Here is a 23,265-nt window from a genome sequence, read left to right as displayed (position 1 = left end):
TGTGAGGATAGGGGGGGTCTCTGTGGGACTGGGGCATCTTACCGGCTCACCAGGGATCCCTGCAGCGCCTGGCTCACCCTGTGGGAAACAGACGGGGCCGAGTCCTTCAGTGTGGCTGTGCCCCACGTTGGCTTATCTGTGCTCACGCAGTCACAGTCAGCCAGGGAACAGGCTACATACACACAGATCCCTTGTGAACACACGTGCTACACGTAAGAAATCCCCATGGCAGGTGTGAGAGATATGGGAATAAACCTGAGGTGGAACGTGCCTTGGGTCCCGTGAGGCCTCGAACTCCAATTGATCCAGTTGAGCCTTTGTCACCAGGCTCTCCTTTGGAGCCCTTTAGGGGTTACCAGAAGAAAGAACAGAGTCAAGACACCCACCATCTGGAGCACCCTAACATCCAAGAGCTCCCTTGCTCCCCTCACAGGGTCATAGCCCAGAGGCCCCCACCCCTCGCCTCTCACCCTGAGGCATTGGACTCCTCCCAAAAGTCCCCATCCTCTCTGCCACCCTTAGAGTCACCACAGCCTAAATTTCCCTATCACCCACCATAAGTGTCACCCCTTCCCGTATCTCTGTGGAACACGTACATAGCCTGTAGGACCCCCAAAGGAAAACCCAGCTTTTCCCTATCACCCACCATAAGCTCCACCCTCCCTGACTCTCTGTGGAACTTGTACATGACGTGCAGGACCTCGTGAGGAAAACCCACTCTCTTCCTTGTACCTTGTCGCCAGGATTCCCACTGTCTCCCCGAGGTCCTTTGTCACCATCTGCGCCTCGAGGGCCTCTTTCACCCTAGGTCAGAGGTCAGAAATCGGGGTCAGGAGCTGGAGGCCCCTTGTGTTCTGGAAATCCGAGCTCTTGGCTCACCTGGGCCAGCCCCACAAAACTCTTCCTCCAGCCAAGAGAGACCCAGTTCATATGTGAACCAGGCCTACTCACCATGTCTCCTTTGGCACCTCGCGGCCCTGGAGGCCCCTCAATCACAGCTGAGTCACCCTGAGGGGCAGGAAGGGATCAGCAGAGGCAGGAGCACCCCAGCCTCCTGCTCCAGCCTCCCTGATAACCACACATACCTTGTCACCCTTTAGCCCTGCGGTTCCAGCGTCACCCTGTTAGGTAGAAGAATGAATCTCACCCAAGCTGGGGAGGCTCCATCACTTAGTCACCGTATCCATCCTCACCCCACTCATCCCAGGGGCCTTCCCCCCACATTCTTACCTTCTCCCCTCGGTCTCCCCGGCTGCCAGGAGGCCCCTGTGCGTAGAAAATACGATTATGACAATGGATGTGGGAGGACTAGGGAGGAGGCACAGAGGACAGAGAGGACAGAGGACCAGAGAGGAACAAAAGACACAGAGGACCAGAGCCAACAAAGAACCAGAGGGCTAGCACAGACTGCAGTGCCCCACAAAGGAGGTCAGGCAAGGAACTGAAGTCGCACAACAGGACCTACCATGAGTCCCCGAGGTCCTTCCTGGCCGGGGTGGCCATCTTCCCCCTGGACAGTAACATTGGGTTCACTGACTCAGATGCTAGGACTGAGGCAGGAACTGTGATGGTGAAGAGGAGGTGAGCCCTGGCTGTGGTGAGGACATACGTACCCGGACACCTGGCTCGCCACGCTCGCCTCGGGGCCCAGGCAGCCCTGCTCCGGGGTCTCCCTAGAGATCAACAGGACACCAGGGAAGTGTAAGGGGACTCAGTAAAGGACGGAGGGTTGTAGAAGCTCAGTAGAAGCTGGAGAGTGACAACGGCACAGGAAAGAGCCAGCAGCATTTCATTTACCTTGTCTCCTTTGAGTCCAGAGGCGCCAGGTGCTCCCTGTGGGTCAGAGTGAGGTGAGGAACCTATGGGCTCAAAGTCCCCACACACCCAACCTCATGGCCTGGCCACACCAATAACCCTCACGTGGGCAGACTTGGGGCATTTGGGAAGTCCTACTCACCGCTAACCCTGGTGGTCCAGGTGGCCCCAAGGGGCCTGGGGTGCCTTCTCTCCCCGGAGGGCCTGCCAGACCCTATAGGAAAATGGGACAAGGGAGATGGGGGTGATTTGAGAACCCCCTTCTCTTCCTCTTAAGACGGAAGGGCCTGGGTTCCTTCCTCACCTGCTACCAGATCAGAGGTCTTGAGGTCCCCAAGTTCCCACATGCTGTTCCCAGCCCTCTTACCCGCTCCCCCACCGGCCCTGGCTGGCCCATCTCTCCTCGAGGTCCTGTCTGACCAGGGAATCCAACGACACCAGGAGCACCGGGGGCACCAGGGGAGCCCAAGTCCCCCTGAAACAGATGAAAAGGAAGAGTGGTCAGAGAAGGACACCTTCCCAGGCCAAGGCCCAGAACGCCTTCCTCCCATTTCTGGGAATTGTGATGAGATGCTGACTTACCTTCATACCTGGAGGACCAGTTGGCCCAGGGGGGCCCTGAACCCCAATTCCTGGCTCACCCTTTAAGGGAAAGAAGGATCTTATCAGGCTTAGAGAGTCACAAGACCATAGCCCCAAGCAAAAGCCCTTCCATATAAATGTACCTTGAGACCTTTGAGTCCTGGAGCCCCTTTTTGACCCTAAAAAATAATAAAAGTAAAGATAAAATTCAAGCTGGAGCAGTGACTTTATGGTCAAGAGCACTGGTTGCTTTTCCAGAGGTGGTGTGGGATATTGTTTGAACTGGGCAAAGATATGCTACATTTGTTTGTGCTGCAGAATATTACTGTAACTGTGTAAAGATGTGTCCCATTTGTTTGTACTGCATTTGTTTAATAAGGACCTGTGTTTAATTATGTAAGGACGAGTTGCATTTGTTTCACTTTGCCTAACTAAGGCACCTGATTGGTCTAATAAAGAGCTAAGTGGCCAATAGCTAGGCAGAGAAAGGATAGGCAGGGCTTCCAGGCAGAAAGGATAAGTAGAAGGAAATATCTAGGCTAGAGAGAGAAGGAACAAGAAGAGGGAGAAGAAGGAGGAGAGAACAAGGGACACATGGCAGCCGCCAGCCAGCCAGACATGAAAAGCCGTGAAAGTAAGATATACAGAATAAAAAAAAAAAAGGCCGGGCGGTGGTGGCGCACGCCTTTAATCCCAGCACTCGGGAGGCAGAGGCAGGCGGATCTCTGTGAGTTCGAGACCAGCCTGGTCTACAGAGCTAGTTCCAGGACAGGCTCCAAAGCCACAGAGAAACCCTGTCTCAGAAAACAAAACAAAAAAAACAAACAAACAAAAGAAAAAAAAAAAGCAAAAAGTCCCGAGGCAAAAAGTACATAAAATGAAATATTAATTTAAATTAAAAGAGCTAGCCAGAAACGTGCCTAGGCTAGGCTAAGGATTCTAAAGTAATAATAAGTCTCTGTGTCATGATTTGGGAGCTGGTTGGAGACCCCAAAGAAAAAGCCTGGTACACAGAGGACTCGGGTTCAATTCTCAGGACCCACATTATCTACAGCTCACACTCATCTACAAGTCCAGTCCCGAGGGATCCTGTGCCCTTTCTAGCCTCCGAGGACAACAGGCAGGCCAATGGTGCACAGACAGACATGCAGGCAAAACACTCAAAAAAAGTGTAGGTGTGAATGCTAAGCTTCTATACAGACCAAAAATATTCCCAGGGGAACTCAGATGAGTATGAACACAGGCCAAGGGAAGCCCAGATGTGACCAGGTCCACAGAGCTCACACATGAGCGTGCAAACAAGAGGAACCGCGGATGTGGCGCTCAGTGGAAAACTCCCATCAGGGAACTTCGATGTGACCACAGATGTGTACTCAGGCGGGGGTGGAAGACAAGATTATAAACACATGACCAAGGAGAGGCCTGCAGGAAATCAGCTGTGTCCCAAGACCTGGGAGATGAAGTGGTAACGGACATGCATGGGCTCAGCCATGGTAAGGGACAGAAGATCAAGCAAGGGCACACAGAAGCCAAGTTTGGGTCCACAAGTGTGGCCATGTGTCTTCCAAACAGAAACCTCCTGAGAACCTAGGCATAGAGGTTAGAGATATAACCAAGCCCAAGAATGGTCCTTGTTTTCACGGTCAAGTCAGGCTTGGTCCTGCCCAGACCCCAGACTCACATCTTCTCCAGGGTCTCCAGGCTCTCCTGCACGACCAGCTTCACCCTGCACATAAAGGATGGTAAGGGTCCCTGGCCTCCCAGCCTCACCCCTACTCTGCCCGGCACTTACTCTGGAAGCCCAGACCGACTCACTTTCTCACCCCGTGGTCCTGGCAGTCCTCGGTCACCTTTGGCTCCCTAAGGACGCAAGGGCCATGTAACAACACAGGTGTCAATCACAAACAGATGCATCTTGAGGTAGGCCTGAGGCCAGGGTCAAATGTGGGAGACACTGTGAAAGCTAAGACTCATGGGGCTGGATAAACTATGGGTCAAAAGACACCTACTGTCAGGGGTGTTCCACTCACCGGCTCACCCAGCAGCGCTCCAGCAAGGTCTCCTGGGGCTCCCTGATAACAGAGGGGGTCAGTGGGTCCTTCACTCCCATTCCGTGGCCCTTTCTTTCAGAACTCCTCCCTACTCACCTTCTCGCCTTTTGCTCCAGGGGGCCCAACCACCGCCTGTGGGGAACGCCGTGTGAGTAGCCAAGCCACCCTCTTTCCATCCCCGCCCTGCCTTCCCAGATGATAGGTGAAAACTGGGGCTCAGGGGTGAGCAGAAGGCAGGAAGCAGAGCCAAAGGTCACCTGTCCAGGGGCCCCCACAGGCCCAGGTTCTCCTTTAGGTCCAACAGGGCCAGGCGAACCTGGCAACCCCTGGAAAAGAGCATCGTGAGGAACTCAGTCTCTTTATCACCCCGTTCCCACTGTCCCAGCTGCTATCCAGCCAGCTGGGCACAGGACCCCACAACAGGCCCACCACCAGCTCCCCCAAAATACATACTGGCACACCAGGACCTCCCCTGTCTCCATCCTTTCCACTGGTACCATCACGACCTGGGGGTCCTGGCTTCCCTGTCTCCCCCTGAAAAGATGGAGCTCAGTCAAGATCCTGCATGATGACCCTTAACCCCTGGAGCCCAAACCAAGACTGCCAGGACTTACCACTTGTCCAGGCAAACCTGGTGACCCTTGTGGACCCTGGTGGGGGGAGCAGATACAAGGGTCACTTGGGGTGAAGGACAAAGGACACAGGAGAGTGTGGTACCTGAGGAGATTATGGTAACCCTACAGCAACTTGCTTACCACAAGGCCTGAAGGGCCAGGAGGGCCAGGAAGTCCCACAGCTCCAGTAGGTCCAGGCAGACCCTGGAAGAGGAATTCGGAATGGTGACAACCCCACAGGTGTACTAGTAATGCGACCCCAAGAGCTACACTACTCACCCGTCCTGGGGGTCCTGTTTCTCCAGGCTCCCCCTGGAAAAGAGCCAGAAACCACATGCTCAGCTCCATCATGGGAAAAGATATGCCTGGAATTCCCCTCCTTCTTCATATGTACTGACCCATTCCCCTCTCATGTCTACACTCACCTTCAGGCCTGAAGGCCCCTGGGGTCCTGCAGGGCCAGCAAGACCCTAGAGAGGAGTGTGAAGGCAGGAGACAGGTCAGTGCTGTCTGTCCAGGCTCCAGGATCCTCATGACCAAAGCCTGGCTTGTCAACAGTGCCAGAGTCTGTCCCCTCCCTCCCCTCCCCTCACTAGGCAGTGCTTCCCCATCACTCACCGGGGCACCAGGTGGTCCGGGGTCTCCATGGCCACCCTGTTGGGGACAGTCTGATGAAAGGGGCCAACTGCACACAGGGAAAGTAGCTAATGGTTTTCACTGGGGTTTGGCACAGGATGGGAACAGAAGTGAGGGTTCTAATGTACTCACCGCTGGGCCAGGGGTCCCCCTTGGGCCCTGCAGACCCTGCAGAAGGAAGGGGCTGATGAACCTGGGTACGGGCTTCTCTTTAGCCTGTTCCCACCTTCTGAGGGCCTTTGCCTGGAGAGTACTGTACTCTCCCTACTTCTTAGGCATAAATGAGCATATATTCCCATGGACTGCCCGTTACAGACAGACACACAGACACACACACAGTAAACCTATTACTCTCCTCACCTCTCAGGCACAGATGACCACATAGACCCGTGGACTGCCCTTTACAGACAGACACACAGACACACACACAGTAAACCTATTACTCTCCTCACCTCTCAGGCACAGATGACCACATAGACCCGTGGACTGCCCTTTACAGACAGACACACAGACATACACACATAGTAAACCTGTCAGACATCATGCACCTGAGCCTATAATTTGTACTTGGGCACAGCCTTATTCCTCTTGAGTAATGAACACAGTGAGGGTCTCAAATCCTAGGCCAGCTACTCCTGTGGTTACTCACCGGCTTTCCTTCAGGCCCAGCCACACCACGTTCTCCTGGGAGACCCTGTAAGATATGTCTAACATCACCTTGCCCTTACGCCCAACCCCAGCTTCTTCACTGCCCACCCTGTCCCTGATGGCCAAGGGCAGGACAAACAGTGCTGACTCCAGCCCTATATATGAGACAACAGACGTAAGAGTCACAGCCTTGCACACGTGTGACCTATGGGAGAGGAACGCACCGGGCTGCCATCATGACCTCGCTTCCCAGGCTCTCCTTGGTCTCCTTTGATGCCTGGTACACCCTGCAAGCAAAAAGCCATGCCCTGAGTGCCATTCTCCGCCATGTGTGTACATATGTGTGCCTACTACTTATGGCATGCCCCATAGAGAGTACAGTGGGGTAGCAGGTCTCACCCTGTCTCCTTTGGGTCCACGGTCACCATCGCTGCCTGGCTCCCCCTGTATAGATGAGATGTCAGGTCAGGCCCAAGTGTTATGGCGGGTCACAAGTTGACCCCATGTTGGGCGGTGGTGGCACATGCCTTTATTACCAGTACTCGGGAGGCAGAGGCAGGCGGATCTCTGTGAGTTCGAGGCCAGCCTGGTCTACAAGAGCTAGTTCCAGGACAGCTAGAACTGTTACACAAAGAAACCCTGTCTCAAAAGAACAAAAACAAAAACACAAATTGACCCCACACTGACCTTAGCACCTTTGAGTCCAGGGGGTCCTTGTTCTCTAGAGGGTCCAGTACCTGGGTCCTCGACAGCCACCTATGAGAACAAAGCAATGGATGGAAGATGAGTCTGTTACACAGATTACGGGATCAGTACAGGTCTCAGGATCGCATAGAATTATGGGATTGAAGATACTGCATGGAGTTTCTAGGGCCCAGTCTCAGGGTAATATCATCACCAGTCACAAGGCTGGGTGATCACCTTGGGGCCAGGCGGGCCAGGCGGTCCAGGGAGGCCAGGAAGGCCATCTCTGCCCTGCAGAAGAGAAGACAATGGAGGTTGTGCCAGCCGGTACAGGCTCCAGCAAGGACTGTTTTGGGGTGTCTCCTCCAACACACACCTGTTCTCCACGGTCTCCTTTCTCTCCTCGTTCTCCCTGGATACAAAGAGCAGTGTGAGGCCAACTCAATGGGGAGGCCAGTTGCTCTGACTATTGTCCTGGCTCTCCTGGTCAGCCCCAGACTCACCCTCTCTCCTGGCCGTCCTGCCTCCCCCACACCACCAGCTGGGCCTGGGAGTCCAGGAATGCCAGGCTTTCCAGGTTCCCCAGCAAGGCCAGGTGGTCCAGGTGGGCCCCTCTCCCCAAGGGCCAGACCGGGAGGCCCCTGAGGGCCAGGGTCTCCACGATCTCCCTTCAGCCCGCGTTCTCCAGGAAAACCAATGGAGCCCTGTGGGAGGAGAAGGGTGGATGCTTATGTCTGTTAGAACATGGCCTCCACAGGGCATCTCCACTGAGCAGCCACCAGCCACACTTACCTCCTTGCCTGGAGGGCCTCGCTCACCGGGGTCCCCCTTGGGGCCAGGCCTCCGCTCAGGCACAGACAGGAAGCCGCCAGAGCTTTCATCCCAGGTCTCCACAATGTCCCGCAGGGCTGACACCTGAGGAACAGTGAGGGCCCAGAGGAGCAGGGCCTGTAGCTGACACAGCTCATTCACATGGCCCTGTGGACTTTGCTTGTCTCACAGGGCCCCACTAGACCCCACCTCAGCTCTGAACAACCTACCTTGATGCCAGCAGTTTCCAGCAACCTCTCTGCATTCTGGAGACACAAAGACGGTGAAGAGCTAGGGATCCACGAAGGAGAAGGCCCCGCCTCCTGCCCTACATTGTCCCCTAGGCGCGTTTCTACATCCTCTAGGCCTCCGTGGAGGTCAAGTGCGAGGCCACTGGAAGCCTATCTTTGGCATTTCTCTACCACCTGTGCTTCCTTGAAGGGAAACGTCAGGAACCCCAAGGGACAAGAGACTGAGCACAGAGGGCAGAACCCACAGAGTCCCACGGCAAGGGGAAAGTGAGAGAGAGGTAAGCAGACAAGGGTCAAGGGCCAGGTCTGGCTCACCGGCAAGCTCCCAGGTTCTCCTCGTAGGCCACGTTCTCCAGGAAGGCCCTAGAGATAAGACATGGGCGCTGGAACCCACCCTGTGGGATGTGTGTGCATCTGGGGAGGGCATAGCTACATGAGCCCCAGCCTCACCTGTTCCCCTTTGGATCCAGTCTCTCCACGGTCACCCTGGAACAAAGAATGATCAAGGGGGGACATGTCTCCTAATCCTGAGTGTCCCTTCTCATACTCTTTATCCAATATAGACACATGTACTCACCTTAGGACCCACACTTCCTGGGACACCAGGGAAACCCTGAAATATGAGGGGACATAAAGGGGTCACATAGGATCAAGGCATCCCAAGAGGGTAGCCCAGGAAACATAATGGACCATTGATTCCAAGCCCTAAAATTACCCTAGACACTCACCTGGCCAGGAGGACCGACCTGTCCTGGGAGACCTGGAGGACCCTGGAGTCCAGGATTACCAGGAGCTCCACGTTCACCCTTGGGACCATCAGGACCCTGTGGAGCGTACAGTCAGCATCAAGGGCCTCAGGGAAGAGTGGAAGCAGATCCCTCACAGGGTCATGATCGGGGTCACAGAATATAAAAAACTCAAGCACTCACTTCTCTTCCAGGGGCACCAGAATCTCCCTTTTCCCCCTAAGGAAGACAGGGATTTTTAGATATGGTCCAATCTGAAGCCACAGCATCCTCCAAGGGGAGGGGCTTACCTTCCTCCCATCTTCTCCAGGGTCTCCAGGTTCTCCCTGTGGGCAGAAGACTCATAAGCCTAGATGGTCCAGCTTTGAGACTGTCTGTATAGATTTCAGATGACTGTAACTGAATCTGTGCCTGTAACTTCATGGCTCTGTGAGTCTTAAAGTGACTGTGTCCATCCCAGACAACTGCTGCGTGTCTATGGGTATGCCTATATGTGTCTACATTCATGTATATGTATTCATGCCCTCCTCCTTTAGCTCTTATATGTAACTCCACATCCAAGCAGACATAGCAGGTGTCCATGTCTTGTGAGTCACATGCCTATATGTGTCTTAGCAGGTATACACAGGGCTTTGCATGTCCTAGAAGGTGACTTTCCCTGTCTGTCTGCATATCATGGCCTATGTCTTAGCATGAGTTTATATGTGTGCACTAAGGTCTTCAGTTCCTTAGAAACTCTATGTTTTGGCTTGTGTCTGCAAACCTTATATGATTTTCAATATATATGGTCATACGTGTCTTGGTGACTGTTGCAATAAACACATCGCCAGCATGTCCTCATATGTGTCATGGCACAGCTATGGGACTTTGTCTAAGTAAAATGTCAAGTGTTTTGTTGGGTTTTTTTTTTTGATTTTTTAAGACAGGGTTTCTCCGTAGCTTTTTTTTTTTGGTTCCTGTCCTGGAACTAGCTATTGTAGTCCAGGCTGGCCTCAAACTCACAGAGATCTGCCTGCCTCTGCCTCCCGAGTGCTGGGATTAAAGGTGTGCGCCACCACCGCCTGGCAAAATGTCAAGTGTTAACATGTCTCTACATGCCACTGAATGTGGCTTAATGCCTACAGATCTGTTGCTCCCAACCTTTTTTTTGTGGCTCTTTGACTGGACAAGTGGCTGTGCCTTATTTTGTCACATACTAGCCCTTCTGATTGGACACACACACACCTAACTCACAGTGTCTGGCCCTTATGAACGGACACACGCACACCTAGTTCACTGTGTCTGGCCTTTCTAAACTGACACACACACCGAGCTCACCATGTCTGGCCTTTCTGAACCGACACACGCACCTAACTCACCGTGTCTGCAAGGCCGCCCACATGTGCACTAGAATACACTTCAGATCATCTTCACACGGGGCTGTGTTTGGTTTGGTGCATGTCTACATGTGTCAGTACATATGTTTCATGTATTGTCTATGTTTCTGGGCTATGTGAATGTGCTCGCCTTTCTTGGCAGGTTTGGTAATGCTTAGAACACTCACGTTTTTCCCATTTAGGCCAGGTTTGCCATCCTCGCCTGCCTTTCCCTGTGGGAACAGAGTGTTGGTCAGCTGTCAGGGCTCAGGTGGTCCTAGGAAGCAGCTACAAGGATAATATGAAGCCGGACTCACAGGTACTCCAGGGGGGCCAGGGGGACCAGGTTGGCCAGTGGGGCCGTGTTCTCCTCGAAGGCCTGGAAGCCCCTGGAAAAAATCCATTGCTAGGATTGAGAGGGTCTCTGACATACCAGTTAGGACATGGCACCCCATTGTCAAGGAGGGACCCCAGTGATGTGTAATGCAGAGGTCAGCAAGGGGACTCTACTGACCTGCTGCCTAGGGACTGAGACCTAACTAAGACCCAGTAGGACCAACTGGCCCTATTTTCATTGATGTGAGACCTGAATGGAGTTTCTGCTGGGCCTCCAAGCCACCCTCCATCCTGGCGTCTCCCCTAACTTACATCTCTCCCAGGGTCTCCAGCTTTGCCTGAAGCACCCTAAGAAGACATTCAAAGTTAGATACATGGGATGAGGGTCCCTTTCCACTGGGAGAACAATGGTTTCTGTGACCCCCAAAGCCTCGTAATGGTGCTATGCGCCACATAGGAAGGCTCTGAGAGGAAAACACACAGCTGGTGCCAGAGCTCAAGGCCAAGACCAAATGAAGTAAAGGGAACAGAAATGGGGCAACCACTACTCACATGTGGCCCTGGGGGGCCAAGTGCACCTGGTTTCCCATCCAGCCCGTTCCGGCCATCCAGACCTGGGGGCCCCCGATCACCCTGAAGAAAACAGAGTGGCAGGAAGCCTTGAAGACCAAGATGGGCCCAAGAGCCAGCTTCACCTCCGGAAATAGATCACATCATCTCACCTTGTCTCCTGCAGGGCCTCGGACACCTGGGTCTCCCTGGAGGGAACAAGGTCAGATAAAAGGTGCCGGCAAGATGGTGATGCAAGTTAAAGGACAAAGCAGGTACTCACCTGTGGGCCAGGGGGTCCCCGAAGCCCGTCAATGCCCTGAGGACACAGGAAAGAAGAGTCAGAGTGAGGTTTTCCAGGACTACAGTTCCCACAGGCCATCACACTTACCCTTTCTCCAGAGGCTCCAGGGGGGCCAGGATCACCCTTGGGTCCTCGAGGACCTTCCTGTCCAGGCTCTCCCTGTGGCAGAGATAGGCTTGCTGAGGGAACACTCCTCAGCCACTAAGTACATTTGAGCCAGGTCCCCTCGTAAGGGACACCCAATCATTCCCAGACTTCCAGCTTCACTTTACCCACAAACCCCAGTACCTTGTCTCCGGATCCAATTCCTGCATCCACCTATAGGGGAATGAGCAATTAGAACACTTGAAGAGGAAATCTGAGGCTGGAAAGGGGAAACGGGGTCTGTGAGGGGCTGTGAAGATCGATAGAGGAGTTAGGGACTGGGAGGGGAGAGCTTGCGGTAAGAGGAGACAAGAGTCCACAGGGCAGGAAAGGGGGATGACAGAAGACTCAGCTGAACACCTACCGGCCGTCCAGGGGGACCTGGGGGGCCCTGGGAAAAGAAATTACAAGCCTTGAGGTTACCTGGACATCAAAGTTCATAGTTGCCCCAGGTGCGACTCTGCTTCCCAATTCCCTAAAGCACCCCAATGCCAACTCCTAGAGGGCAGCTAGGCCCGCAAGTGGCCATCACCATCACCATTTCCCCTGATAACTTCCAGACCCCTTGCATGGTCAACGGCCACATGGCAGCCCACACAAGCCCAGGACGGGTACTACTCACCGGCTCCCCACGGTCACCCTTGGGTCCAGATGGTCCAGGGCTGCCCTGCAGAAGGCCAGGGAATCACTCAGGACAGGCAGCAACTGGGGGGAGACTTAGAAGTACCATGAGGGCTCGTGGGGTCCCAATGGCCTTTGGGAAGTTCTCACAGAAGAGGCGAAGGGAGTGAGGGCAGTGAGTGCTGAAAGACTGAGCGGGAATTGGGTGGATGATCGAGACTGAGGTCGAGGGGAAGGGGCCAGAGGCTGTGACTCACATTCCGTCCGTCTTCTCCAGGATCTCCCTGCTCGCCTTTCTCACCCACAGGCCCCCGGGCCCCAGGGGCGCCCTGGGAAGAACAACTGGTTTGAGATGGACTCTGGCATCTGCAGATTTTCCCATGAGCGGCACTGCCTATATTCCACATCACCCCGAAGTCCATGACAGAGTTTCCCATCACCCCACACCTCCCTATAGATTCCCCTCTCACCTCCCATCCCTCCCAGAGCCTCCTACCACCTTCTGGTCTAAGTGTCTTCCTCCTTTTTGCTCAACCCCTCATTTCTCCCAACCAACACTCACCCGAGGGCCACGCTCACCGGCTTTTCCAGGCAAACCTGGGTCCCCCTGGTGATGGAGAGAAAAGTCACTCTGTGCAGCTGGGTTAAGATCTAACTGACTCAGTCAGCGGAGAAAGAGATGGCCTGGACACTGACTGGACAGGGGGAGATGGGGATGGACAAGATGACCTCTTAGGGTCCCAACCATCCTTGGGGTCATGGTTCAAGGGTAAAGGATCAAAAGCCACAGTGGGGAGGAGTCTCACCGGGGTGCCCTCGTCGCCTTTCTCTCCAGCTTCACCCTGAGAGACATGAGTCAGCTTGGTACCAAGACCCCAGTGAGACAAGCACCCATTCTCCCTATTCTCCACCCCCCACTAACTCCAGCCTCTCACATCTCTTCCTCGGGGGCCGACAGGTCCTGGGGGGCCAGGTCGCCCAGGATCTCCCTTCTCTCCAGGAGGCCCCGAGTCGCCCTGCCAGGGAGACAAGAAAGAGGTGATGAAGAACTCAGATACCAGGCAGCCTTTGAGAGGAGGGAACTCCAGAAACTCTGGGGTCATCCAAGGTTGTAGATACTCACTGTGGGTCCTGCTCTGCCAGTGAGGCCAATGGGACCCTGAGAGAGAGCAGGAAGGGTAACAGGACTTAGCCAGAGTTTGAGGTACCTTTCCCTCCACCTTCTGTTACACGCCTTCCCCCCATTTATTCACCCGGTCTCCAGGGTCTCCTTTGGGCCCAGGGTCTCCAGGAAGAGCCAATCCAGGTGGGCCCTGTAGATGGGATTAGCAGAATTCAGGAGAGGGTAGCCTCCAGCTGTGCCTACCCACAAACCCTCTGGCCTCACTCACTTGTTCCCCTTTGGTTCCAGAAGCTCCTCTGGGTCCAGGGAGTCCAGCATCTCCCTAAAGGTGACAAAGAGTGTCAGCATTAGTACCAGGCTCCAGGTATTGCCACAACCCAGCAATCATGCTGCAAACCTTGTGATTTCTAGGTAGCACCCAAGATAGACCCTGTGACCCTGTGACCTTGACCTCACCCTTTAACAACCCCCAGACATACCTTTTCTCCTTTGACTCCAGGACCATCAGGACCCTGAAAACAAACAGGACAGATACAGCTCAGCCTTCTCTAGGGATTCATAGGATCAGGCTCCATGGGGACGGAGATAAATGAAGATAGATGTCACAGGCTCAGTCTCTGCCTGTAGGTCACAGGCTCACTAACAAGAACAAGGTAAGGGCCACACACAGGGACTGACATATGTCCATGACTGCAGAATGGTTATGGGGCACAGGGGCACAGCTGGAGGTCTGAAGATTACCGCGCAAGGGGAATCACCAAGCTGAGCTACCCAGGGTTGAGGTTGTGCAGCCCCAGCCCTGAGCAGTAGTTCCTACGCCACTGCTCCAGGACTATGCTGGCCTCAGGACCCCGTCTGTCCCTCACTTACCACTGCAGGGTCCCCGGGGCGACCAGGCTCCCCCTATAGAGAGAGGACAGGGACAGAAACAGGTCAAAAGGCCACCTAGGAACCCAAAGTCCAAGTGTCCCATCTGCCACATCCCTGCTGCCAGGAAGTGTGACATCCAACCCATAAGTTACCTTTTCTCCTCTGCGGCCAGCAGGTCCTGGTGGCCCCTGTACACGGAGAAATTGTGAGTCCGAACAGGGAGAGAGGGACACAGGAAAGTCCCATTCCTGATCCTCTGCCAAAGTCACAGACTCACCTCAGGACCCTCCACTCCAGGATGTCCAGCAACTCCAGGGAGTCCCTGGGGAAGAAGAACAGAGGTGATGCTCCAGGTGGGTGGGGGTGGGTTAGAAAGGGGTCTCAGGAGACTGGGATTGGGCAGGGCAGGAGTTAAACTTGGCAAGAGACAGAGAGCAGTGAAAGCCAAGGGCAGTTTACCCAAGTCAGAAAATTGAAAGCTCGATCCCTGAGGCTGAGCACTGTATCCCTAAGGATTGGGTGTCTTGGGCTGATGAGTAGAAGGGCGGGGGTAGAACGGATCAAGAGCAGGAAATTAGAACGAGGAGGGAACATAGAATCCACAAGTCAGTCAGCACTGGCTGAGGTCAAAGGGCTTACCTGGGGTCCCACTGCACCAGGTGGTCCCCGTTCACCCTGACGGAACAGAAGAGGTTAGAGCTAAGAATGGCCTTGGATCCTCCCAAGCCCCCCAGGTTGCACGTACCTTTTCTCCAGGTTCCCCCGGGGTCCCTGTCTGTCCCCGGTCACCCTAAGGAAAAAGAAGAGAGGGGCTTTCAGAGAACACCAAATAAAGTGTATCGACCTCCAGCTACTAAAGCCTCTGCTCTCTCTAGGCCCATAACCTTCCAGCCTCCACAACACTGTGGGAGGGTCCAGACTACACCTTACATCTGCACACACTCTGCCACAGCTGGGACTTACTTTGGGCCCAGTAACTCCAGGAACTCCCCGTAGGCCCTGGATGATGGAGAGTTCAGAGATTTGGGTTAGAGCATACGAGTGAAATGGGAGCTGACGATTGGAGGCAGAAACTAGAGCTAACTCACCGGTTCACCTGGGGCCCCAGGTTGTCCTGGAAGGCCTGGAGATCCATCCTCACAGTCACCCTGAAGGAGAAAAAAATGACATGAAGACCCAGGGGAGGCCCTGCCTATGGCCACCAAGAGGTCGGGTTCCTACCTTCTCTCCCTTCTCTCCAGTGCGGCCAGCAGGGCCTTGGGGTCCAGGGCTTCCAGGAAGACCCTAGAAGGAAGTAAACAAACATATAAGCCCAAAACTAGGAAGCCCAGCACTCAACCACTGCCCCAGCAGAAGCCCATAGCCTTCTCACCGGAAGTCCAGGCTCGCCTTGTCCAGTGCCACCAATACCTGGTCCTGGAGGACCCTGGAGAAGGACAATGTGTCAGGAAATGGCCATGAGACTTGGACTCCAAGCCATCCCCGGGACACCTGGTCCCTTACTTACCCGTTCCCCACGATCACCTTTGTCACCCTGGAAGACAGATCATGACCCCATGACTATGGATCATACCCTTCCTCCCCAAGATACAAGGAGAGTTACTGGGTCAAACTTTATTACAGAAATAATGGGAGCTGGGTGTGGTGGCGCATGCCTTTAATCCCAGCACGTGGGAGGCAGGCAGATCTCTGTGCGTTCAAGGCCAGCCTGGGTCTGCATAGTAAGTTCCATGCTAGCCCAAGTTACATAGAGCGATCCTGTCTCAACACCCCCACCCCCCAAAGAATAATGGGGAACTGAGGAGTGGGAGTTAAAGGCCAGAGTAGTAAGGGTTGTATGGACTCCAGCGGGGTCACCAAGTCTCTGAATCACACAGCGTTCATAAAACTAATAGGGGATCATGGTGTCACCTTCACTGATGTTCCCGGAAGTCCTGGAGGACCACGGGGTCCTGGTTGCCCCGAAGAGCCACGAGGTCCAGGGGGTCCCTGATAAAGGAAACAATACATAAAGTGTTTTAGACCTCACTGCCCCCCCCCATCGGGTCTTCTCCCTCTCCTGTATCTCTTGCCATCACATATCTTGGGACTTACCGAAGGTCCAGGGTCCCCTTTCTTTCCAGGAAGTCCTGGCCCTTCACCTCCAGTGACTTGCCCAGGCTCCCCCTGTGTGGGCAGAGAGCACTTCTCAGGGTAGGGAAGATAGAATAAGCTCCTAGAGGTATCCCAGTTCTTCCTTAGCAGGCTTTAGGCCTTGTTTAGGGCCTAGCCTGGGGTACCCCTGCTCCTCCAGGGAATATTCTGACCCCCTCTCCCTTTCCCTTTAACCTACCGGCTCTCCCTTTGGGCCTCGAGGCCCTCGCTCTCCCTGAGGACAAAGCAGAGGGGAGGGGTAGTAAATTCAGATGAGTCTCAGGGTAGCTCTCATGAGCCATGACTAACCCCAGCCTCAGACTCTTCACCCCATAGAAAGAACCCCAGAAGGCACTGGAAAAGCAAAGAGCACTTACCGGTTCCCCAGGAGGGCCAGGCCACCCAGGAGAGCCCTGTAAATGGAGGTCAAAGGCAGAACAGTCAAAACCATAGCACCCAGTCGGGCCATGGTGCCTTTAATCCCAGCGCTCGCTCGGGAAGCAGAGGCAGGCGGATCTCTACAAGTTCAAGGCCAACCTGCTCTACAGAGCAAGTTCCAGGACAGACTTCAAAGCTACAGAGAAACCCTGTCTCAAAAAAACAAAGCCAAAACCAAAAAACAAAAACAACAACAAAACAAAAACTCATAGCACCCGTTCAAGGAATTGTCCCCCTGTGACCAGCAAAGGCAAGGTTGACTCACCTTAACGCCAGGAGACCCAGGAACGCCAGTGAGGCCAGGACTGCCTGGCGGCCCTTCTGGGCCAGGAAAGCCCTAGAAAGGCAAGGAGGTCAGAGCAGGGAAAGATTCTCCACCCCTGTCCTGATTTACAGAGCCCCATTCTGTCACCAATGGCTCTAACCTCCAGGATCCTAAGTGCTACCAGAGGTAAGCAGTCTGGGAGAAGCGGCATTATCAAACTGAAGGGCACTAATCCCAGGCAGTGAAGAGGCAGAGGCCCAGCCTCTCTGGGATCTCAAAGCCTTTACTCTCTCCACTTCAGAACCTCAGCCTAATTTGCTATGGTTTATAATCTTCACTCAGGCGTCTAAGAATATCTGTGGGTATTTAGTTATTTGAGATAGGGTCTTGCTGTACTGTCTAGGTTAGCCCCAATGCTGTGGCTCCCCTTACCCCTGCTTCTTGGGGGCTAGGATTACAAGTGCGCATGCCCAGCTCATCCTGGGGCTCTAACTCCTCCTCCTTTTCTTTCTCTATGCCCTCGGAGAGCACCAGCAGGAGCACCCTGGAGACGGCTGATGACCACCACACTCACCCTCTCGCCTTTTGCCTGGGTCCTTCCCGGGGGACCCTGTGGGCCAGGAGCACCGGTCCTGCCCTGAATAAGGAGAACAGGTCAGGAGGCTGCAAACCAGTCAGGGTAGGAACAGGTGTGGAGAGGAACTCACCGGGAGACCGGGGGGACCTGGAGGTCCAGCTTGTCCTTGCAGTCCCTAAAAGGGGTGACCCACGTGAGTCCTGTGCTGTCAACCAGCTCAGCCCCACTGACTCCTGGTCTGTTTACCTCTACAGGGTTACTTACCGGTACTCCAGGCTCCCCCTTCTGGCCCTAGGAAGAGACATGTCAGCAGAGGGTAAGAATAAACAGCCTACATGTGGCCTTTCAGGCATTCAGCCCTGGTCACTCACCTGTGGACAATGCACAGTACAAGGCTCCGGTTGTGGCTGTGGACAAAGAGGCTCTTTGAGACCAGGAAGCTCCCTTAAAACAGCCCCAAGGTGTCATGTCCCGTCCCCTGCCCCCCCCCCCACTACCGATTCTCAGGAGGCCTTGTCCGAACCTGTATGGTCACAGCTGCCTGACACAGGGCTACTGCCAGATCACTGACTGCTCGGTCCAAGCTTGGGCCATTATCCAAGGCAAAGAAGTTCTGGATGGTGTCCGTGCCTGGTGCCAAGCGTCGCAGCTGCTCTGGGTCAGCGCCCGCCATACCCAAAATCATCACCTTGAGCCCTAAGAAGAAATCCAGCAACCTACATGTTGACCTCACTGGGGCCACCGCTATTCCCAAGGCCCCATCCCATCAGCCCTCCAGCTCACCAGAAGCCTGGGCGTCATGAATGGGGCTGAATATGTCCCCTCTCAGCGGCTCATCCACTAACAGGACCATCACCCCTGGTACTCGCTGACGGCGACCAGGAGCGTTGGGTGCCAAGAGGTGGCTGTGAGCTGTGATCACGGCTGTGCCTGCGAAGAAGGGCGTGTCAGAAGCCTGAGACATTGAACTCCTGATGGGGAAGCCCCAGGAGCCCATGCCGTTTGCAGCCCTTACCTAGGTTGTTTCCGCTTGGGTCCACATAGGGGATATCTCGGATCTTTTGCAAGATGATGCCAAGATCATGGGAACTATTCAGGGGGAACAATGGGGAGGGCCGGTGACTGTAGGACAGCAGGCCAACCTGGGTGGGGACAGACAGAGAACATGGGGGGGTGGTGAAGGAATAGGGCAGGGTCCTCAGAGTCTGGAGAAAAAGACACGGGTGGTATGACCAATTCAGAACTGCTAATTAGAGGGTCTGTAACAATGGTAGGATGGGGGTCACCCAGCAGGTGAGATGGTCTGGAGCCTGGGGAGGAGCTAGGAGCACCTAAACCCCCAAAGGGATGGGGAGTTGTTGGCTGGTGAGGAACCTGCAGAGAGGAGGGACAGAGACAGTGGAGTCTGCCTGTCTTTAGAGCCAAACCTGGGCAGCCTGTGGACCAAGAGGCCCGAGTGCAGACACCAGCCTCTCCAGGACCCTCCTGACAACCTCTGCATTGTGCGCATTGTCTCGGGTGGTATGTAACAGGAACACCGCGTCCACCTGGCCATGGGGACACACTGCACAAAAAAACTGAGTTGCTAGCATCATTAACCATGTCGTGGTCCCCGACCACACCCCCCCGGGCTTCTCCCACTGTTCATTCCATACCTGGCTTTTGTGTGACAGAGACCTCAGGACCTCGTATACCCCTCTGGATAGGTACCAGAGAGAAGACATAGGAAACACCAGGGTCTAGGCCTGTCACCCTGTGGGAGCTTGAGGTCCCTGGCAGTGTCTGTGGAGCCCCGGGCACTTCTGCAGAGGCAAATTTGGTTAAACAGGAGCTTCTCTATGGAGCCCTAAATACTACACACCCAACTCTGGCCTTCACCTCACCCTGGCCAGTTCCTCTGAGGGGCCGCCAGGACAAGATATAGCTGGATGCCTCAGGTACTGGGGTCCAGGCCAAAGTCACTGAGTCAATAGAGGTGTCCACCACACGGAGGTCAGTGCTCAGGACACGAGAGGGCTCTGAAAGAGGAATCAGAGACCAAAGAATCAGAGCCTGGATGAAGAGAACAAGAGCGGCAGGATCTCCTGAAGCAGGTTCACTTTAGTGAGGCATTATGGGAGATCATGGTGGATTCTCCCACAGGGCCTTAGGGGAGGGGCTTAGGCCACATCATCAATGAGGGGAAGCACACACCACAGCCCACAGAACTCTGGGAAGGCTCACCAGTGTGTGCAGACACCTTCCTAGGGGGCCCTTCTCCCGTTTGCCCCAGGACACTCAGCCATACATGGTACTGTGTGGCTGGCTCCAGTCCATCCAGGTTGTAGCTGTTAGACTCAGGTCGCAAGATCAGGGACTGTTCCTGGCCACCTGAGACAAGTAAAGACCAGGACTATGCAGGAGGGTGGTGATTAACAGTGACAGACGCACCCACCTCACCAACTCCCACCAACAACACTGACCACTGCTGATCAAGTCCATCCGCCTGACGGACCTTCCTCTCTCATCTTTACCCTGGCCTCTCCACTGACCTACCAGATGCATCCCCTCAAGCCTGATTAGCTCCGCTCACCTTGTCGATTAGGCCCCCTGCTGTTTTTGTTCCTGCAGACCTCCCCAACCCTCCTTTCACCCATGTTGATGACTCCGCCCACTGGCCCTCTGCCTTCATTGATCCCAACCTATTGGTCCTACTAGGGCACCTCTCACCCTCAGGTTGCCAATGCAGACGGAAGCCCAGGGCTCCAGGTACCGGCTCCCAGCGCAGCCTCAAAGAATGCGCTCCTCGCTGCACTACTTGAAGGCTCTCCAGAGGTGTTGGAGCCTCAGGCGCTTAAGAGAAAGCACTACAGTCAGGGAGGTTTTGCCCCATAGGCTGCACCAGTCCCAAGTACTACATTCCCCACCTCCCCCAAGATTTTGCCCACACAGGTTAACTACAAATCCTTGATCCCTTCTCCAATCTCCGGCACATGTCCAGCCCCATAAGCTCCACCCCTTGGTCACTAGCCCCAATCCAAACCCCAAATCCTCCTACGTGTGGTGACGACAATAGAAACTGGTGCGCCCTCTCGGTCCCCAACCAGTGCCGTCACTCTCACTGAGTAGCTGACTCCGCCTTCCAGATCCCGTATCTCGGCAGAGTCTTCGTTTCCTGGGAGTATCTGGTGCCTCATAGGGCCGCCTGTCCAGGCCAGTGAAGAGTAAGAGTTAGGGGAGTTACCAGAGAGGGCGCTGTAACCGGGGAGGACAAGCATGGGGTCATGGAGCCGTACCTTCACTCCGTCCCCATGCCAATCTATAGGCTGTGGCTCCAGGGACTCCTACCCAAGTGACCCGTACAACATCACTGGACGCATTAAGGATTTGCAGTTTGGACACACTGCCCACAGGCTCAGGAGCTAGAGGCAAAGGCAAGGGAAAGGTCAGGGGTCACTGGGTATCTAGCAGGGGCAGGAGTGGCCAGGCGAGCATGGTTAATGGAGGCTAGGTGAGGTTAATGCAGCTGGGTCAGTGGAGGGAAGTTTAAGAGTGAGGAGGTCAGTGTTCCAAAGTAGGAAGTATGGCACGGCCAAAGTCACCACCATGGGTGGACGCTCAGTCACCATGGGTGGTTTAGTGTGGACAGGAAAGTCACTGAGCAGCAATGGAGTAGTAGTTAGAGCAGGCAGAAATACACGGAAGGATGGGTCAGCCGACGAGGTGAGAGAAGAGCTGGCCAGGGTCACTCACCAGTCCTCACAACCACAGAGGCAGGGGGGCCATCCACACCAGCGACATGGGTTCTCACATGTACTGTGTACTCTGTGTCTGGCTCCAGCCCATCGATGTCAGCCACCGTGGCTTCCCCAGAAACCAACTGAGATTTCTCTGGACCTAGAATCAGGGATAGAGGCAACACCAGGACTTGGCAGACTACCCGTACTCCACTTAGACCCCAAAAGATCTCCATCCGTCTTCCTCTCAGAATCGCCTCTCAGCCCCCCTTAAATCCCTGCCTCCTACCACGGCCTGAGTGCCAGGAAACCCTGTATCCTGTGGCGCCAGGAACACCGGTCCAGGCAATGCTGATGGATGAGGGGCCAGACTGAGTCAAATGGACTCTCCTCACGGGGCTCAGTGGGTCTGGAGAGGGAGACAAGGGGAGTCTGGTAAAGCAGGCAGGAGGTCTAATTGGATGATTCTAATTCCACGAGTGTTTAAAGAGGCAGAGATCTCACAAAGAAGGCAGTGAAACTTTGACAAAAGGCACCTAGGAAGGCTAAGCAAGCAGGCGGCAGCAATCTGAAAGACAAGGTGTGATGGAGCGGAGTCTATGGATGCATTAGGAGATAGTGAGGGCATCAGGCAAAGAACAAAGTAAAAGTTTAAGAGAGAGCTGGGTCTGGCAAAAGAGAAGGAAAAGGAGGAGGAGGGAGAGAAGAGGAGGAGGGAGAAGGAAAAGGAGGAGAAAGAAGAGGAGGAGGGGGAAGAAGGAGGAGGAAGAGGAAGAAGAGAAGGTGGAGGAAGAAGAAGGGGAAGTGGTGGGTTCTGAGGGATGAGTAGCAGGAATAAAAAGAAAGACAGTGGGAGCTGAGGGGGAGCACGGGGGAGCACGGGGGAGCACGGGGGAGCACGGGGAGCTGAAGGAACAACTCTCTTAGGGTGGAAGTGGCAGGCATGTAAGTGATGAAAAGGGCAGTCTGAAGGGACACTGGAGGCGAAGAACCAAGAAACTGGGTCAGGCTCTGACCAGTTCGAGCCACGATGACCACAGGGGGGCCCTCCTCTCTCCCTCGAAGTGCTGACACAGCCACGTGATAAGAGGTTCCAGGCTGCAGCCCCAGGATGTCTGTGGTGGTCGAGTCTGGGGTCAGTGTCTGACTGGACTCTGGACCTAGGATCAGAGAGAAACGATGGCCCGGTTTCTGGCTGTCCTCTTAGCTCTCTCCTCAGTGATCCACACACTCCGCACTGACCGCTGCCTGTCCTCCAGCTAATCCGAAATCCACTGGCCCCAGGTACGGGTCCCCAGGCCACTCTAATTCTTGTTGCATCTGACACCACAACCCGCAGTCCTGGAACAGTAAGTTGGGTTTCTGGATCTGGAGATTAAAAACAGGGGTCAAGGGTCAAGATATGGACTGCAGCAAGTCAGTCACCAGTCCCTACAAGTCTCCCAAAGTGCTCACCTCTGCGGATGGTCAGGATGCTGGCACCGCCCTCATGAGTGCCCACTCGAGCAGACACCCGCACCGTGTAGCTGATCCCAGCTCGAACATCATCTAAGTCAAAGGTCGTCTGACTCCCAGGGAGCAACAGGGTTCGCTCAACTCCTGAGAGAAGGCAGGGTGGACAGGCAGGGGTCAGTACCATACAGGGATATAAAACAGCAATCGGTGATGGGCAGGAATGCAAGACAAGGGGTCTCATGGGAGCTGGAAAATTGGATGGGGAGGGGCAGCGAGAGATGAAAGCAGTAAGAGAAAGGGATGCGAGTTAAGGGGACCAGTCATGGAGGCAGCACGGGACAACTGGAGTCACCAGTGAATGGGGACACTGGGTAATAGAGGATGTAGTATGATGAGAGTCCATGACAGTGAGTGGACAAGCCGCTGATAGACATTGTCATGGATGGTAGAGTCCGTGACAGTGAGGCAAGTGGACCAGTCGCTGATAGACATTGTCACCAGCAGAGGTGAGTGGACCAGTCGCTGATAGACATTGTCACCCA

The 23,265-nt window shown here is 54.6% G+C and overlaps 1 protein-coding gene across 1 annotated transcript in view; it reads right to left on the bottom strand.

Moving 5' to 3' along the window:
* The window catches only part of Col7a1 (collagen type VII alpha 1 chain), a 32,173-nt gene that overhangs the window by 4,615 nt on the left and 4,293 nt on the right, over nucleotides 1-23,265 (bottom strand). The window contains exons 13-104 of the mRNA XM_013346469.2: nucleotides 22,724-22,867; nucleotides 22,511-22,636; nucleotides 22,285-22,428; nucleotides 21,558-21,677; nucleotides 21,285-21,428; nucleotides 20,828-20,953; nucleotides 20,590-20,736; nucleotides 20,262-20,384; nucleotides 19,776-19,922; nucleotides 19,436-19,570; nucleotides 19,208-19,354; nucleotides 18,980-19,116; nucleotides 18,568-18,694; nucleotides 18,336-18,482; nucleotides 18,076-18,248; nucleotides 17,924-17,959; nucleotides 17,817-17,843; nucleotides 17,683-17,727; nucleotides 17,550-17,612; nucleotides 16,976-17,047; nucleotides 16,650-16,685; nucleotides 16,472-16,507; nucleotides 16,234-16,305; nucleotides 16,051-16,128; nucleotides 15,647-15,673; nucleotides 15,512-15,565; nucleotides 15,361-15,423; nucleotides 15,228-15,287; nucleotides 15,103-15,138; nucleotides 14,885-14,929; nucleotides 14,779-14,814; nucleotides 14,417-14,461; nucleotides 14,292-14,327; nucleotides 14,140-14,172; nucleotides 13,749-13,781; nucleotides 13,538-13,591; nucleotides 13,400-13,459; nucleotides 13,270-13,305; nucleotides 13,082-13,162; nucleotides 12,953-12,988; nucleotides 12,709-12,753; nucleotides 12,404-12,475; nucleotides 12,148-12,192; nucleotides 11,890-11,916; nucleotides 11,670-11,699; nucleotides 11,469-11,540; nucleotides 11,361-11,396; nucleotides 11,251-11,286; nucleotides 11,081-11,161; nucleotides 10,841-10,876; nucleotides 10,510-10,581; nucleotides 10,381-10,425; nucleotides 9,128-9,163; nucleotides 9,021-9,056; nucleotides 8,820-8,915; nucleotides 8,669-8,704; nucleotides 8,542-8,577; nucleotides 8,407-8,454; nucleotides 8,071-8,106; nucleotides 7,823-7,945; nucleotides 7,534-7,734; nucleotides 7,407-7,442; nucleotides 7,268-7,321; nucleotides 7,034-7,102; nucleotides 6,746-6,790; nucleotides 6,571-6,633; nucleotides 6,348-6,392; nucleotides 5,831-5,866; nucleotides 5,681-5,716; nucleotides 5,488-5,532; nucleotides 5,342-5,374; nucleotides 5,204-5,266; nucleotides 5,063-5,098; nucleotides 4,902-4,982; nucleotides 4,706-4,774; nucleotides 4,545-4,580; nucleotides 4,428-4,469; nucleotides 4,213-4,257; nucleotides 4,079-4,123; nucleotides 2,541-2,576; nucleotides 2,398-2,457; nucleotides 2,183-2,290; nucleotides 1,958-2,029; nucleotides 1,798-1,833; nucleotides 1,614-1,673; nucleotides 1,466-1,510; nucleotides 1,231-1,266; nucleotides 1,086-1,121; nucleotides 952-1,008; nucleotides 733-804; nucleotides 272-343; nucleotides 43-78 (exon numbers count right to left, since the gene is read on the bottom strand). Of these exons, the coding sequence (XP_013201923.1) occupies nucleotides 43-78; nucleotides 272-343; nucleotides 733-804; nucleotides 952-1,008; nucleotides 1,086-1,121; nucleotides 1,231-1,266; nucleotides 1,466-1,510; nucleotides 1,614-1,673; nucleotides 1,798-1,833; nucleotides 1,958-2,029; nucleotides 2,183-2,290; nucleotides 2,398-2,457; nucleotides 2,541-2,576; nucleotides 4,079-4,123; nucleotides 4,213-4,257; nucleotides 4,428-4,469; nucleotides 4,545-4,580; nucleotides 4,706-4,774; nucleotides 4,902-4,982; nucleotides 5,063-5,098; nucleotides 5,204-5,266; nucleotides 5,342-5,374; nucleotides 5,488-5,532; nucleotides 5,681-5,716; nucleotides 5,831-5,866; nucleotides 6,348-6,392; nucleotides 6,571-6,633; nucleotides 6,746-6,790; nucleotides 7,034-7,102; nucleotides 7,268-7,321; nucleotides 7,407-7,442; nucleotides 7,534-7,734; nucleotides 7,823-7,945; nucleotides 8,071-8,106; nucleotides 8,407-8,454; nucleotides 8,542-8,577; nucleotides 8,669-8,704; nucleotides 8,820-8,915; nucleotides 9,021-9,056; nucleotides 9,128-9,163; nucleotides 10,381-10,425; nucleotides 10,510-10,581; nucleotides 10,841-10,876; nucleotides 11,081-11,161; nucleotides 11,251-11,286; nucleotides 11,361-11,396; nucleotides 11,469-11,540; nucleotides 11,670-11,699; nucleotides 11,890-11,916; nucleotides 12,148-12,192; nucleotides 12,404-12,475; nucleotides 12,709-12,753; nucleotides 12,953-12,988; nucleotides 13,082-13,162; nucleotides 13,270-13,305; nucleotides 13,400-13,459; nucleotides 13,538-13,591; nucleotides 13,749-13,781; nucleotides 14,140-14,172; nucleotides 14,292-14,327; nucleotides 14,417-14,461; nucleotides 14,779-14,814; nucleotides 14,885-14,929; nucleotides 15,103-15,138; nucleotides 15,228-15,287; nucleotides 15,361-15,423; nucleotides 15,512-15,565; nucleotides 15,647-15,673; nucleotides 16,051-16,128; nucleotides 16,234-16,305; nucleotides 16,472-16,507; nucleotides 16,650-16,685; nucleotides 16,976-17,047; nucleotides 17,550-17,612; nucleotides 17,683-17,727; nucleotides 17,817-17,843; nucleotides 17,924-17,959; nucleotides 18,076-18,248; nucleotides 18,336-18,482; nucleotides 18,568-18,694; nucleotides 18,980-19,116; nucleotides 19,208-19,354; nucleotides 19,436-19,570; nucleotides 19,776-19,922; nucleotides 20,262-20,384; nucleotides 20,590-20,736; nucleotides 20,828-20,953; nucleotides 21,285-21,428; nucleotides 21,558-21,677; nucleotides 22,285-22,428; nucleotides 22,511-22,636; nucleotides 22,724-22,867 (6,137 nt within the window). The remainder of the gene's footprint in view (nucleotides 1-42; nucleotides 79-271; nucleotides 344-732; nucleotides 805-951; nucleotides 1,009-1,085; nucleotides 1,122-1,230; nucleotides 1,267-1,465; nucleotides 1,511-1,613; nucleotides 1,674-1,797; nucleotides 1,834-1,957; nucleotides 2,030-2,182; nucleotides 2,291-2,397; nucleotides 2,458-2,540; nucleotides 2,577-4,078; nucleotides 4,124-4,212; nucleotides 4,258-4,427; nucleotides 4,470-4,544; nucleotides 4,581-4,705; nucleotides 4,775-4,901; nucleotides 4,983-5,062; nucleotides 5,099-5,203; nucleotides 5,267-5,341; nucleotides 5,375-5,487; nucleotides 5,533-5,680; nucleotides 5,717-5,830; nucleotides 5,867-6,347; nucleotides 6,393-6,570; nucleotides 6,634-6,745; nucleotides 6,791-7,033; nucleotides 7,103-7,267; nucleotides 7,322-7,406; nucleotides 7,443-7,533; nucleotides 7,735-7,822; nucleotides 7,946-8,070; nucleotides 8,107-8,406; nucleotides 8,455-8,541; nucleotides 8,578-8,668; nucleotides 8,705-8,819; nucleotides 8,916-9,020; nucleotides 9,057-9,127; nucleotides 9,164-10,380; nucleotides 10,426-10,509; nucleotides 10,582-10,840; nucleotides 10,877-11,080; nucleotides 11,162-11,250; nucleotides 11,287-11,360; nucleotides 11,397-11,468; nucleotides 11,541-11,669; nucleotides 11,700-11,889; nucleotides 11,917-12,147; nucleotides 12,193-12,403; nucleotides 12,476-12,708; nucleotides 12,754-12,952; nucleotides 12,989-13,081; nucleotides 13,163-13,269; nucleotides 13,306-13,399; nucleotides 13,460-13,537; nucleotides 13,592-13,748; nucleotides 13,782-14,139; nucleotides 14,173-14,291; nucleotides 14,328-14,416; nucleotides 14,462-14,778; nucleotides 14,815-14,884; nucleotides 14,930-15,102; nucleotides 15,139-15,227; nucleotides 15,288-15,360; nucleotides 15,424-15,511; nucleotides 15,566-15,646; nucleotides 15,674-16,050; nucleotides 16,129-16,233; nucleotides 16,306-16,471; nucleotides 16,508-16,649; nucleotides 16,686-16,975; nucleotides 17,048-17,549; nucleotides 17,613-17,682; nucleotides 17,728-17,816; nucleotides 17,844-17,923; nucleotides 17,960-18,075; nucleotides 18,249-18,335; nucleotides 18,483-18,567; nucleotides 18,695-18,979; nucleotides 19,117-19,207; nucleotides 19,355-19,435; nucleotides 19,571-19,775; nucleotides 19,923-20,261; nucleotides 20,385-20,589; nucleotides 20,737-20,827; nucleotides 20,954-21,284; nucleotides 21,429-21,557; nucleotides 21,678-22,284; nucleotides 22,429-22,510; nucleotides 22,637-22,723; nucleotides 22,868-23,265) is intronic.

The sequence above is a fragment of the Microtus ochrogaster genome, chromosome 5 (assembly GCF_000317375.1).
Source record: "Microtus ochrogaster isolate Prairie Vole_2 chromosome 5, MicOch1.0, whole genome shotgun sequence".
NCBI classification, from domain to species: domain Eukaryota; kingdom Metazoa; phylum Chordata; class Mammalia; order Rodentia; family Cricetidae; genus Microtus; species Microtus ochrogaster.
This window is presented reverse-complemented; position numbering and strand designations above follow the sequence as displayed.